General features: G+C 30.2%; 1 protein-coding gene across 1 annotated transcript; it reads right to left on the bottom strand.

Annotated features, from left to right (window-relative positions):
• Nucleotides 1–11,001: 11,001 nt before the first annotated feature.
• LOC18025307 lies at nucleotides 11,002–12,004 on the bottom strand. The gene has a single exon (XM_006405964.2). The coding sequence runs from the start codon at nucleotides 11,534–11,536 to the stop codon at nucleotides 11,177–11,179; it is 360 nt and encodes a 119-aa protein (XP_006406027.1). The 5' UTR covers nucleotides 11,537–12,004; the 3' UTR covers nucleotides 11,002–11,176.
• Nucleotides 12,005–15,465: the final 3,461 nt, after the last annotated feature.

The following is a 15,465-nucleotide window of genomic DNA, read 5'->3' as shown; positions in this document are numbered from 1 at the left end:
GCCTTGTATACATGTTAATCACTAACAAGCAAATTCCTAAACTTTCTATATTATGGTGTTCTAGAGAACACTATTTTTAAAAATATATTTTAACCCAATGATAACATGACACACTATAGGTTTTTCTATCTTTTTGTGTTGTTAAAGGCAGTATTTTTTTCTATCGTATATATATATTTTTTGAAACATTGCTGCATGCCTGGATCAAATAAATAACAAAACAAAAATTATCAAGTTTTTTTTAGCTGGAAATTTTTTTAAGATCACGTAGTCTAATATATTTCAGTATGCGATTTTCTAGTCCTAATTGAGAATTTTGGTTGAAGAAGCCAAATGATATCTCTGTCCGAATTGTGATTGGACTGGTAACTTTACAGCATCAAAAATTCACTAGATTTGCTAATGGAAGTTCCTACCTGTGTGATTCAATTAATTCAACTAAACCCACTGGCCACTACTAAAACTTTATCCCACGTAAAATTTTGCTCGTACGTGTCGCATTATTTTTGGGTAAAGATTATATGGAAACTTGACAGAAGATCTCCTATTTGGAAATAACAGGCTTATCGTATAACAGATATTTTACTTAATACTTATTTTTAACTAATTAAGAATTAATAATTAGGCTCTAAAAAGTGGTAATAATGCAAAAAATTCTAAAAGAGAAAGTGGTGTTAGCTCGGGTTGCGTGGGTAATTGTGTATGGCAGCAGAAAATTAGAAATCCACTCAATCGTGTTGGAAACCAAGCAGCCCCGGAAAGAATTAAGAGTAATTCCATTATATTGGAAACTGGGATCAACGTGGATTAAATAATGACACAATTAGTAAATTAAGTAGGCATATGGTTAAGGTTTCTTTGGTAATAACCTTCTTAGATGTTGATTGGTTCATCCGCTAATGCTACGTTTGCGGTTGGTAGCGGTTACTGGCGTTTCATAATAACTATAGAAATTGTTTCAAACTATTTTATATCGTTTTGTATCATTGAAATTCAAAAACTGTTTCTCGCAAGTATTTATGGTTACAGACGGTAATAAATAGATAAAATTATATATGAAATTCTAATCTTATTGTATTATCTCCTATTTATAAACTCTAATCCTACCACTGTTTTTAAAAATTTCAAGTTTTGTACCATAATCTTACTACTTTTTCTATCAAGTTCTAGTTTTTGAATAATTATTTAGTATTTATTTACGATTTTTTATTGTTAATATTTTGAACTAGTGATTTTGATATTCAGCATAATAATATAGTTTTTTGTGTTTTTATAATTATATATTATATTTTTTTTTGTAATTTCATGTTTAACCGCTAATACATTCGCTGGTTAGCCAGTCAAAAATATCCACAAATAGACCCGCTTTTAATAGTTAAATCAGTCGTATAAGCCGTTAAATATCGCTCAAAATTACAATCGTCCGCTTTCGCAAACTTCCGCATTTGTAACAGCAATCGCTGCGTTTAAACCAGATCTTTAGTGTTAATTCTCTGCAGTGATAATGTGGAGCCAGGTCTTTTCTAAATTAGTTTTACTTACCATTCTCTTTTTTGATAATTTATATTGTACCAAACACTTTTTTGAAAATCGAATTGATTGCGAATTTGGGTTTTTCTCTTAATACAGTAAAACATCTATTCCCTCCGTTTCACATAAAGTGTTATTTAAACATCTTTCACACATATTAAAAAATCTAATATAAATTCTAAATACTCATAATTAATACACTATTATTATTTTTTTACTAACTAATACATTGAATTAATAAGGTTAAATTTAGAATTTTATTTGAATGTTTGCATTAAAAATGTAAAGTGATACTTTTTGTGTAACAAAAATAAAAATCTAAAATGACATTCTTTGTAAAATGGAATGAGTAATAATTAATAATGAATAATAAATTTATCTGAACTCAAGTCAAAAATCTATCCAATTTAATAAATTCATAAAATAATATTTTTAAAAACTTGTATATAAATATATAGTCTTAACAAAACATAAATTAACAGTTATATAAATTTTTATGTATAGATAAGATAATATAAAATATAATTATTGTATTGTATGTTTTAAGTTGAAACTTCATTGAAACTCATTTCTTTATTTTTTATATAATATTTTTTTTCTATTTTCATACAAATTTTTTGATATTATAATTATTTTTTTTATGCATAAATATTTTCAAATATATCGTTGCATTGTCATCAATTTCATCATTAATATTAAAGATAATATCTATAATTTTTTAATTAATTTTGTACTACTAAACATGTATATTTTTACATGGATAATTTAATATAAAATTAATAAATATTTTGTTATAAATGCAACTACTAAGATTAATAATTGTAATTTTAAGTTTTTGCATTTAATTTCTTGAGTAAATTTGTTAATTTTTTGAATATAATATTATTTAAAATAAAATTTAAGAAAATTATGAACAAATAATAATAATTTATTAATTTACAGATAAATTAATAAAATATCTTTATTGTATGTGGCTGTAGAAGAAAATTGACTAGACCTTTAAGACGCTAAAATAAACGCAGACTTTTTGAAGTATACAAAACACAAATGATCACATCTATTTTATAAGAACTTATGTTTGTTTCACTGGTAAGATTTTGGTAAAAATATTGGCTCGATTAGCAATATTGGTCACCTTCACTACGCAATATGAAATCATATCTCGAATGAAATAAAGTCTCACACTTATAAGTTTTGCAATAACCCTCTTAGAGTAAACTAACACTTCTATAATTATTGCATGTCTTAGAGTGGGATTCAGATTTAAATAAAACAGAAGAACCATCATCTCAACAAATCCTATTACAATTCTAAAACAATAAAAAAATTAGAAAAGGACTACGTAGTATATGAGGGACATGAAGTTAAACATTATACTTAAACCATCTCATTAGAAAACTTAATAAATAACTAAATTATTCTTTCTCTCGAATTTTCTCACAAGTCAAAAAGAATTCAACAAATGGCATAAATCAATACTGAACAACATTAAATCTACAAGAGAGCGTGCATAAAAACAAAATTAAATATCAAACAAAAAAATCGAAGATTAGTAACTTCTCAAGATGATCCGTAAACCACGATAATGAAACACATGTTATGCTCTAGAGTCGAGATCTAGGTAACTAATTGGATCTACAACAAGGAATTTAACCACATATTCAAGATTTCATAACCATTTATCCAATCCTGAACACGAGATACCTATACTAATATGATGTTTGGCGGAGCAGGATTTCAAACAGAATCAATTCTTATGCTTGCATGTAAAGGTAATGATCTATATAAATCAGCTTCGATCTCAACATATGATGCGACTGAAATACAAGTGGTGATTCCTTTAGTGTTCTTAGAATATATGAATCTTGGCTTTCTTTGTTTACGATCAGATCCGGTGTGCTTTTGGAATCTCGAATCCAGTCATTTCAAAATTTATTATAAGCAATAAACACACATCATCTGCTGATATGCGAATATATATATATATATATATATAGATCATATAATCGAAGTGTGCACTTATAATATATGTAGCTATTGTGGTTTAGTTGTCCTCCACAGTATCAAACGGGGACACTGTGTGAATAATTCATCTAGTGAGATTTTGGTGATGCAAAATTAACAAGCCATTTTGGGGAATATAGAAAAAGGTATGCTGTACTCTTTCTCTTTATGTTTTTTTTTTTATAATTCTTTTATATTATTAATCGCATTAATGTATTGCATTACGTTGGAACAGTCCACTCCATAAAACTTATCTATTTATGTATGTTTGATTCTAGTCCACTAGTTGTTTTTTTATCCTATATCTGAATCACCAATATTCCTGGTGGATTTTTAGGTATTGAGAATCTTGCATCTCAGCTTATACACTCAAACACATATATAAATTACTATAAATTGATGAATTTGTCATATGAAAACAAATGTAAAAAATTTTAACGAGTTCAGGAACGTTAGTGTGTAGAATTGACCAAAACTCATTAATTCGACATAAAATTATGCAGTAAAAACTAGTTTTCACTAATAAAGAAAACATTGGTTTGGGATGTGATCTTCATAAGTATACAAATTATACTGTTAAAAACTGGAGTAAATCACAGACAAATTAATTAGTTATTTAGAAGTTCTCAAAGAAACAATTTGAACTGTGGACACGAATATGTTCATATATACACTTTCAATCGATTCTCCTAAGTTATAATTTCAAGAAAGACACGAAAGTAACATGAAGCCATCAGTTAAACACACACACACACAAAAAGACATAAAGCCATAATATTGTCAGAACTCAAAAGGAGCAGACAAGTATTCCAACTATTTCTCTTCTCTAGCTCTTTCGATGCGGCATTGCACTATTTGGTATTAAAAATCATCACTATTTATTTGCATATCCCACTACTCTCGTCGCCTCCTTACATCAATATAAGTCTAAAAACAAAAAAGAATATACAGATGGTAGAAAGTAAATAAATACATTGGTGTATGTGTTTTTTTCTTGAACAAGTAGGTGTACGTGTTCAAGAAGTGATTTTCTCTAGATGAATATTTCAGTGAGTTTTAAAGATCGACGAGTTACTAAATTAATCGGTGGATGGTGTACGTCGACCAGACATATAATTCTATTTAGGAAATTATCATGGACGAATCAGTAAACAATTTGGTGGTCACTGAATAAACATCTACTACTTATCACACGTTTTATATATAATCTACGAGTAGTGGCTCTCTACGAATATAAAATAAATAATTATAAAAATAGTATATATATATATATATTAAAAAGTGCATATTTAAAAATTAAAAAAAAATATACATATATATATTAATTTAAACCCCAACTCCAAGTTCTCTCTAAAACTTTAAAATTAGATTCTAAACTTATAACCAAACCTTAAACCCAAATCAAAATAATAATACTTACGACTTGAATTCTTAACACCTTACTGAAGCTAAAAAATCATCGACATTGCTGCATATGACCTGATAAAAGCTTTAATACCAAAACGAACAAATATGTCTCCAAAAGGCAATCAAAGCACAAAACATGTATAATGTATATTTCTTTAGCAAAAAAAGAAAATGTATAACCCATTTGATTTAAGTCTAATATGTATGCAAAACTGCGTGATATCAGTGATTCAAGCTTTAGCAAATTTATAGGAAAGATTTCCAACAAGACAAAGGATTTTCATATCAAATATCTGAACTCTTTAAATTAATGTGTTTTTTTTTTTTTTTACTTTCTCACTTAATTTCCTTTAAATTTTTCATCGTCTCGAGTTAATACTCTATGAATTCACTTCAAACATGTTGTACTTGTTAGAAGGTTTTTGTTTCATATCGGTACAACGTCTTTATCTGTTGAAACAATCGATACAAAGTTCAATTTTACTCAATTCAACTAAACTTTGAATAGGGAATGTTTATATGTCAATGCTAAAAAGGTCTTCCAAAAGCTAATTAATAATTATGTGTAAAATTGTTTGTTTGTGTGATTTTTTTAAACCTATCAACGGAGTATTTGATAAGAAATTAAAAATATTTCCTGAAAGATTTAAAATGGAATAGAAAAAGATGTTTCATTGAAGAATTAATTGATATTTTCTCAACCTATGTTTTTCCCTTTTTCTAACTCTGGCAGACAACCAAACTTCCACAAAGGGCTGACGCGATTCGTTGCACTTGTTAGCTTATATTATTAAATCAATGCCCACAATTTCATTTGTCTAAATTTACAAGTGGTCTACATATAGATTTAGCATTTCAATTCCGTACGAGATCTTATAATAAGATATACTAAGGGATACCAAATAACAATATACTATATGAGCACTAATTCTTCAATGTCTAGAAGAAAAAAGATCATGTCAATGATCAGGTGGCTATTAACGAGCTTTTTATCCGGTCTACGTGTGTTCATCTTTGTTTATACTATAAACTAAAGTCAATTTTTTTGGGCAAATAAACAATGTAAACTCAAACTCTTGGTTATAATTTCAAACTTAACATTATAATGACATAATTATATACAGATTTTAGTTCCGACGACAATTCCACATATATGAGAGAATCCTATATGAATCAGAGGTCAACTCAAAGTGACCTTATGTCTTTTCAATTCATGGATACATTCGTTCCCAGTAAGAAATAGCATGAGTTGTTGGTGGTAGAAGTGATGGATTTAGCTTGAGTTGTTGGTGGTAGAAGTGATGGCTAACTAGCCTGAACCTCGGAACATTACAGAATTACGGTGGTTCTTGAGGCTGATAGGTTATTACTATCCTTTCGTCAAAGATTATGGCAAGATAGCACACTATGCAAAAATATATAAACAAGTCTTCTAAAAAATAAATATATAAATCAATCGTCAATTAAAATAATCTTTGAATTATCTAGAACCCAAATTTGTAATAAAAATGATGTAACAAATCTTCGTAAATGTAAAACTAACGTACGAGTCTACTTAATTATTTGTATATGTTTCTAAATGACTAATTAAAAAAACATATAAATTTTAGGTATTAGTTTTGGGTTTTGAAATAATATAATCTTGATTGTCAATAAAAATATATATGGGAAAGAAATGCGGTAAGAGTGAAAAAAGGGTTAAAGTGCATGGGAGGACGTTGATGGCTCGCCCGCTGATGGCTTAAATCATTGTACATTTTAATTATGCTAAAAATGTTTGTATAAAATAAAGTACTATTTTTCTGTTAATAGAAATAAAATATATTATCACGCAGATCATCAAAAAACTGGATTAAATTTAGAAAAGCCGTCAATAAAATATATTTGTTTTATTGTCTGTTCAAGAAATAGATAATATGTTAAAACCCAAAAATAATAATAAATAGATATATAGTGTCGAGTTCTTCTCTTTGGAAGATATCGTTTTCACCATCTTCCTCTTTCGAGGAGATACTTTAACGTCCACCTTCCCTGACTAGGAGTGGAGAATTTTCCTTAGCTTCAAAGCTGAGAGGAGTATTTTTTCTAGTTTCAAAACCGAGGAAACACTTTATTCCCTTTACCAATTTGCTATTTGTTTAGCAGTTTATACAGGACCAAAAGATATATGAATTTTGTTTGACGAGATTTGGATGTATGTACTTAAGTTATATCTTTCTGAACCCCGTGAACATTATGTCGACGCATCATGGTGGCTTCTTAGTTTCGTTGTCACATACTAATGATGATTATTCATTCTTATCTTCTACTGCTTCAAGTTTTATTATATTAATTAAGCAAAGGATTTTGTAACCCCAAATTTTGAATAAATGAAAAGTAATGTTTGCAAAAGAAAAAAGAAGATAGTGTCAAAGTGATGACGAAAGACACTGGCTTGATTAATAGAAGACTACCACACAAAAAAAATACACTGCATTCAGGACGTATAGCTATACCGTTTTTAGGAAAGTATAAATCATAGCCTAATGTTATACGTTTACCATTTAGATTCAATTTGGCCAAAAATTTATATGAATTGTAAACGTAAGAAAAAGTAAAAAAAAATCGACGTAGCTAAAAACTTAAAGCCACCAAGTTCATTTTGAAAATGAGGCAATAGTATCGTTTAGTAGTGGTAGACTTAGATATCTAGGCTAATACTGAACAAGCATGTCCTTGATTAGGGAGTTGTGACGATTTCCGCATTGATTGTTATTCTTTTGGTTTATATTCGGATGAATATGACGATGATAACAATAATAATGATGACCATGGTGGTGGAAATTGTAGTGGTGATGAATAATGATGTTTATGATGCCATCATCAACAGTTCAAAATACTTTACATAATTGAAACGAAAATAAAAAACAAAAATCTGTTTGGGAGTTTATGATCTGAAGTTATATATTTTGGCCATTACAATAGAAAACATAATAGAAGAAAAGTAAGATCGATTAAAGGCAATTATTGGTTACGACCTTTTTATCATCTAGTGATTATGAAAATGCATTATCAATAATAGTAGTGATGATTTGTGTAGTGGAGCTTTGCTTTGTACATTGTAATGGGCCTTAAGTCGTATCTTCTTCATATTAACTTCTTATAAGCTAACTCCTCGCGACCTCATTCGACCATATGTTCTACGTTTTTGATATAATCATTTCGTTTCCCTTTATTCTTGCACAAAGCTCGTGGTTCTACTTTATTTCTTCTACTTAATTCTATATTTTCAAAGTCCTATAAAAAATCGCCAGTCACGAGTAGTTGGATTCGAATCAACTCTACTAACTATTTATTAAAACCAATCATATTAATCAAATTTCCACAAGAATCTTTTTTGTTTCGATTCACGATAAAATATCGAATATGTCATTATTCATTTTGTCACTAATACGTTGCACTATCTATAAACAGTATTTAATCAAATGTTCATCAAACGTTTCTTAGGATAGATTTGCGAAGATCTTAATCTATGTGGTCCACACCTCATAATCATTCTACTTCTCAGTCTAAAACATGTTAGAGGTTCTAAGAAATTGTCGATTTCCTGAAAATTGAGCTCAAAGCATTATATAAAAATATTGATTATTTGTTCAATATCTAAACTGCAGTAATTAATCCAATTGAAATTACTTATGGTGTGAGATAAGGTTGAAGTTTCCCTTTTAACCTACTTTTTCTCCCGTCAAATATGGTCCAAGGGAGATCGATTTATGAATGTACGAAGGCATGCATTTATGTACGTTTATAAATTATTTATTTTATTCACAGGAGATATTTTTGAAAGAAAAAGAAACAAAAGGTTAAATCCTCCACTTTCTATTCACTGTGGTGATTATGCCTTTTATTTTTCCCTTTTGATCTTTGCTTATTAAATTTTAATTTCAATGCTCCCCACTTATCACATTCTTCCCACCCCATTTGCTCTGGTTTATAATTTTTTTTCTTTAATATTGAAATGATAATATGGGCCAAAGGCTGTAACTTCCTTATATACATATATCATAAGAAAAAATAATTTCACTCACAAAATTATCTTATTACCAATTTTGAGGATGATGAGAAGGTAGAAAGATCTTCGCTTGGTGCGATCAATATTTTAGGGTTATGACTTTAGATTTTGAGGTTGACTTGCATGCAGAAATCGTATATATATTGCTCCAAATGCGTGTCTTTGTTAATGCGTAACTATGTGAAACCTATACATATGACATAACATGGCTACACTCATGTGATTCTCATTCTACACAGTGCCAGACTAATCAATTTAAATGTCCTAATCTATAATTTAAAATATATTTTTTTAAAAATAAAAAATAATACAAAAACAAAAAAAATAAATTAAAATTTTATAAAATATTTCAACTCCATAAATAGTTTATAAAAAATACAAAAATACAATAAGATTTTTATTTTAATATTAAAATATGTTTTTTATATTTTTTCCTACAAAATCGTTTAATAAAATTTCATACTCGAGTTTTTCAACCATAATTGTCTCAATAGATAACAAAGATAGCCTATTTAATCACTTTTGGTATATCGCAAATAATTCTTTATCAGCTTTAACTTCGAAAAATTTCTTTCAACAGTAGCAACCGATACCAGAACTGTCAACAGTATGCGATATAAAACTTCTGTGTTTTGATAACAATCCTCTATTTGTTTCAAAAAATGAAGCATTTCATTAAGCTTCCCAACTTCATTTGGTATTAATTCTCGGAGAATTTTCAATTCCATAAACAGATCATCACCAACTATGTCTGCATATCATTCGTTAAAGAAACCTTCAAATCTGCAAATTCTATTTTCTTTCTAAACTTCAAATCTACAAATTCTATTTTCTTTCTAAAATATAATGTGTTGCCCTTAACCAATATTTTTTTAGAGAAAAGTCCATAAACATTACAAAAAACTTACAAATATTATTTTCTTATAAAAAATCTTTTAAATTTTGTTTATTTATATATACTCTTTATAAAAAAATTAACCAAAATATGCCGAGGCCGTCGCCTACCTCGCCTATGCTCTGGGGCGGCTCTGATTCTACATATGAATATGAGCGACACTCGAATGTGTAAAACTATTAAAATTCGCCTTGTTTTTACTTGCAATAAGGGATACTGCATGCATTCGCATACTCATGTTCTATTATCGTTGTTTTCCCGATATCCAAGGATTTTTTGGCATACACATAATATCACTTTTTGCTTGTACAAACTTTTATGTTGAAGTTCCTGTTTGAGCAACTCTGATTGGTGCAGCAATCCATCATATGAATTAGATGATTAAACAACGGCCATTGAACTAAAATCTCTATTTCTCTTTTTTTTTTTGGTTTCTTTTATTAGTTGACTTGCTCTATGTATTGTCAATGTTGTGTTTTGATTGTTCCTTCACTGCTCTTAAGGAATAAAAAGGAATTTGAAACATACTCGTTCTCTTCATTGTGTATTTTGCAGATGTTGATCTGACCCTTTTTTTCCCCCGGAGTGATCTTAATTGATGAGATTATGAATGTGACGATCTCTGGAGTTCTACGCTTTTAAGATAATTTTGGCTCTGTTTGCAATTTCATGTGAAGCTCAAAATTTGGAAATCTAGAATCTAGGAACAAATGTATGCATCTAGCTAGTAGCAATCGTACGGGAGAGATCGTTACAACACTTAAACAAGACTGTCCCTAAGGTCTAGCACTTTTGATTGAAATCAAGAAATGGTGTTTTTTTTTGGTCAAAGAATCAAGAAATGGTTTGAAAAAGAAATTCATGCATGTAGAAAGTAATTACTATTTTTAGTAAGTTATTTTGGGACGTCTCCATGGATTCTTGGCTGTCTATAATTATGATTTATGAAATCTATTACATACCTACTCTCTGACTCTGCACACATTTATTTTCACAACAAAATCTTGCAAAATCAAATTAGATTCTTTCTACGACTTTCTTGTAAGTAACGGATCGGGATCTTGACCTAAGTCCAAATTACTCATAGGGCATGTAAATGTACGTAGTAATAAGAAAATAGTTCTCATGAACATCGATTACTAGTAGATGATAAAAAGACAAGACTAACAAGTAATCATCAAATTTTTAGTAACATGTTCAAAGATCGTAAAGATCCAAAGAGACCAACATAAAGAAAGCAAAAAAAAAACTAAAATGCCAAAAAAAAACACATGGCTCAGCTATGACACTCACATCTGGATCCATTTAGCAAGCTGGGTCGGGTTAACCACACCAGGCACGTGGGTCCCATCTGTTTTGAACACACTCGCCACGTCAGAGTAGCTCTGGTGAGCCTTCTTCTTCACTTCCCTGTGTTGCGGCGACGGAGAGTCTATCGGCCCAACTTCAGCCCATCCATGGTATAGCTTCCGGCCCAACATCGTACCGCACGTGAGGAACTCGTGCGCCATGTAACCGGCCAATAGCCAGTTCGAGGTAGCCGGAGGATTGGCCCTGGAATCTAAACCGAAGTCACTCTCCGTCGTCTCCTTGCGTTTTCTCGACGCGCCTGGCGTTGGTACTCTATGCGCGTGGTGGTATTGATTCATTTTTTTGTTCTCTTTTGGTTATGCCACGTGGTTGTTGGATCAGGGCTATAACGGTCAAATGTCAAAAGAGAAGGGGTAAAATGTCAATTTAATTAGTTTTCTTTATCTGAGGCGAAAAACGTCAAACGCATGACTGTCGAGAGAAATGAGCGGATACGGACAAAATAAAATAAAAAAAGTTTTTAAAATGAAGATTTATTTATTCATTAAAAGGGGATAACGAAAAAGCGATCGGAGATAAATCTGAGACGGCGACGTCGAGGATCGGTGAAGAAATCGTGGCCGGAGATCAGGGAAGATAAGGAATCGGAGATCGGGGAAGAGACAACGCCGCCGGAGATCAGCGGAGGAGTTAAAAAAGCGGAGAACGGAGAGAGAAAAAAGGGAATAGAATAGGAGAGAGATAAAGGAGAAAAGTTGGAGGCGTAACTTCTTTATATTCGATTGATTAAAAAAGTGATTGTAATTTGTGAGGCTTTTTTTAAAAAGACTATAAAAATGGTCATGAGGCCTTAAGTGGGCCCAAAATTAAATGTATTGGGCTTAAAAGGTGACTTATTGGGTTTTGTATTGTCAGTATATTATTTAACTTTCTTGATCCAATCAATAAATTATAATTTTCATTTACTAATTGACAAATTTTGCCGCTCGTAATAGAACAAAGTAACGTAATTTCACAAGTTCTGTTTATTCGTAGAAAAATTTAATGCTATGGAAAGTTTGTACACTACTATTAAAAAATCACACACACAATTGTCGATGAACGAAAACCTAGTTTTTTTCTTTCTTTTATATATTCAAAATTTTCTTCATGGTTTGATTTTTTGACATGGGTGATGATGGAATGCATGCTGCTTTATCAAAAAATTGTACACTCTTACAATCACACGCATGACATATATATGACATAAAATCGTAGATGAACAAAGAAATGTTTCTTTTTGTATATGCATTTTTTTCTTAACTAAAAGTTTGGTATATAGATTATGAAACTTTTAGTAGACATTTTAGACTATATTAAACAGACGGACTATATTATATGAAACTTAAACAGACTATATTATAGACATTTTTCGGACAGGTTATTTAGAATTAATGAAAATTGTGGTGAATTCGATTCTGTCCAGCTTTCTTAAATTTAGTAGCAGCGTTCGTATGTTTAAGTACATATTTTCAATATGCCTTTTCATTTTTCTTGTGTTTTGAATATTAATATAGTCTGTTTAAGTGATATTTATCGTTCTAGTAAATTTATTTTTATAAGCTATGTTCTTCAGTTTGGTTAATCATACATTCTTTTTTTTAATATAATGATGTAAGCAGAGTTAGATCTGAGTAGAAGCAAGCATGTGCTTCGAAGCGGTAAAGTTAAAATTATTTACTGGCTGATTTGTTTAAAATTGAGTTAAAACATGTAGTTTAAAACGAGTAGTTTTTCCCATATCTTGAATGTCTTAAGTTCGAAGTTGAAAACAGGATTAAGGGGCCAAATTTTTGTTTTTCTGCTTCTAGCCTGATAAAACTGAGGACCGGCTCCGGATGTAAATAAGTAAGTTCATAGCAAAACAATAATGATGTAAGTAAGTTCATAGCAAAAAATAATGATGTAAGTTGAATAGTTTAAAATATTGTATTCGAAAGCCCACTGAAAAGCTAGCCAGCACGATATAACTCATAGAACTTCTCCACATTACAGTACTTATTATTCTATATTCCACAGTAAGTTTAATTATTTCACATCGCGTACGAAGCAAATCGGGATGTGGACTTATTAAGCAGAGACACCAATCCTTTTCTATTTATTTATTTTTTGTAACAAATCCTTTTTAATTATTAACGAGGTGAGGTCCTTGAGGAGAGATTTTCCTGATGTTCCAACCTCCTATTAATTACTTACTCCGAAGTCCAAGCGCTTACTTTGACTTTTGTTTTAGCACCGTCATTTATTGGTCGAGCCCACTAAAATGCCGGTTTAAAACTTGATTTGAAGCGACCGTATTAATTTGGTTTTGCTTTTCAGAAATTTCTCCAGTCTCTTGTGGGATATATATCTTTAAGGTAAGGTTGTTAAATCTTTGGTGTGTCAGAGCTGTTGTGGAATTTCTCTTTAAGGTAATTGATTTCTCACAAATGTTGTGATCTCTCTTTAGTGTAATTGTTTTTCTCACCGTCAAGGAGCTTAATTCCGTCCCATGAACCATCTTTGAATCAAGTAGTGGTGTCACATATGAAGTGTGAATGTGTGATGTTTAAAACATCTCAATAACTTCAATAACATCAAATTCTATGATTAATATTGGTAATACGTGTCACAAAAGAAATATAGAAACTGTCCCTATAAAAATACCGTAATTACTCCTAAATAAGCCCAGAAATTTGTCGGACAGAAGAGAGCCACTAACAACGATGTTCCGGGAATGACATGTAGATTTCGAATTGGAGGAAGAGTAATTACAAGTGGTTTGTATTTATTTAAAGATTTTACGATTAGGACATAATAGGTTGGAACATAAATGACGGCATTTTGTTCAAACCGCAATAAATTCTTCATCTAACTCGCACATGGTTTGGTATGGAAGCTCCAATGGTTTTTTTTCTTTTGTTGAAGTATGGAAGCTCCAATGGTTGTTTATTTGAAGTAATGGATATAGATTTATATGAACATATCATTGAGAAAACATAAAAAATACCACTGACGGCGTTTATATAAAAAGCAATATACCATTTACTACTGACCTTGATCTACAACACACGTTTAATAGTCAAATTACAATAATTACTTGATCAGATTCAAAAATATATTCTCAAAGGTTTTTCTTTAATTCTCATTGCATATATATGTTGGTACAATGACTTATTATTTTAATAGTGACGGTCTAATATCTCATATACATAACAAAAATTCAATCAATAAGAAAGAGATATCCATGGCTACGTTTTGATCTACTAGGCACCCTATACTTTGGAACAAGTTTGGCGCATTTTGCTAAAAAATGTCGGACTCAAAAAAGTATGATAAGTGTTACATGACATTTGGCTAACTAAGAGCTAGAGATTCAATAACTTTCGAAAACCCTTTCGTCCAAAAAAACTTCAAAAACCTTTAAATATGAAAACAGTATAAGCTAATTACACTCTATTATTTTCAAACATAACTAATCAAATAGCGTTCCCGCTTGAAATTTTTAAATAAATCTAAATTATTAGTTAATGCAGAAATTATCATCTCATGCGTTGTAAAATTGATTATATCCGCAAGAGACAATATATATCTACTACAAAATAATAGTTTTTGATTTAATCAAACTAAATATGAACTGAAAGAGTTTTGTGGGACACTTGAAAAGAAATTATATGTTCGTACTTGGTACTAAACAATAAACTTACAGAGTTTTGTGGGACACTTGGAAAGAAATTATGTGTTGGTTTTGTTATCCAAAAGAAAAAAAAAATGATTTCACACAAAAAGAAAGTAACGTGTGAATTGTTTATTTGTCATAAAAAAAGGTAGAACTAACTAGTTGTAACGAGATTGAGAAACAGTTAAAGTCAAATATGGTACTTATGGGTAAAACACTAAAGCCTGCTTGGTACATTTGAGTAACGTATTAAATTTCTTATATTTTTCTACAATATAATGGAAGAAAAAATATATGTATTATTTAGATTTGTTACTAGAAAACATGTGGAGTGGAAATCGCGAAAGGATTTAGGAAATTAAATGCAGTGAGTAAGTAGAGTAGGAGTTAGTGGTTGAAGTAAGTTAATGCAAAGATTAAAGTAGTTTAATTATGTGTTGGCTATATAATCGACCGTAATGCTGGATTGGTTTTGATCATCGGGCAGTGAACGAACACTGCAAAGAACGAACATACTCAAAAAGCAAGAAGACATGGGGCGTCCCGTTAATGGAGCTACTCTCTGCTTGT

This window comes from Eutrema salsugineum, unplaced genomic scaffold (assembly GCF_000478725.1).
Source record: "Eutrema salsugineum unplaced genomic scaffold, Eutsalg1_0 scaffold_13, whole genome shotgun sequence".
NCBI classification, from domain to species: domain Eukaryota; kingdom Viridiplantae; phylum Streptophyta; class Magnoliopsida; order Brassicales; family Brassicaceae; genus Eutrema; species Eutrema salsugineum.
This window is presented reverse-complemented; position numbering and strand designations above follow the sequence as displayed.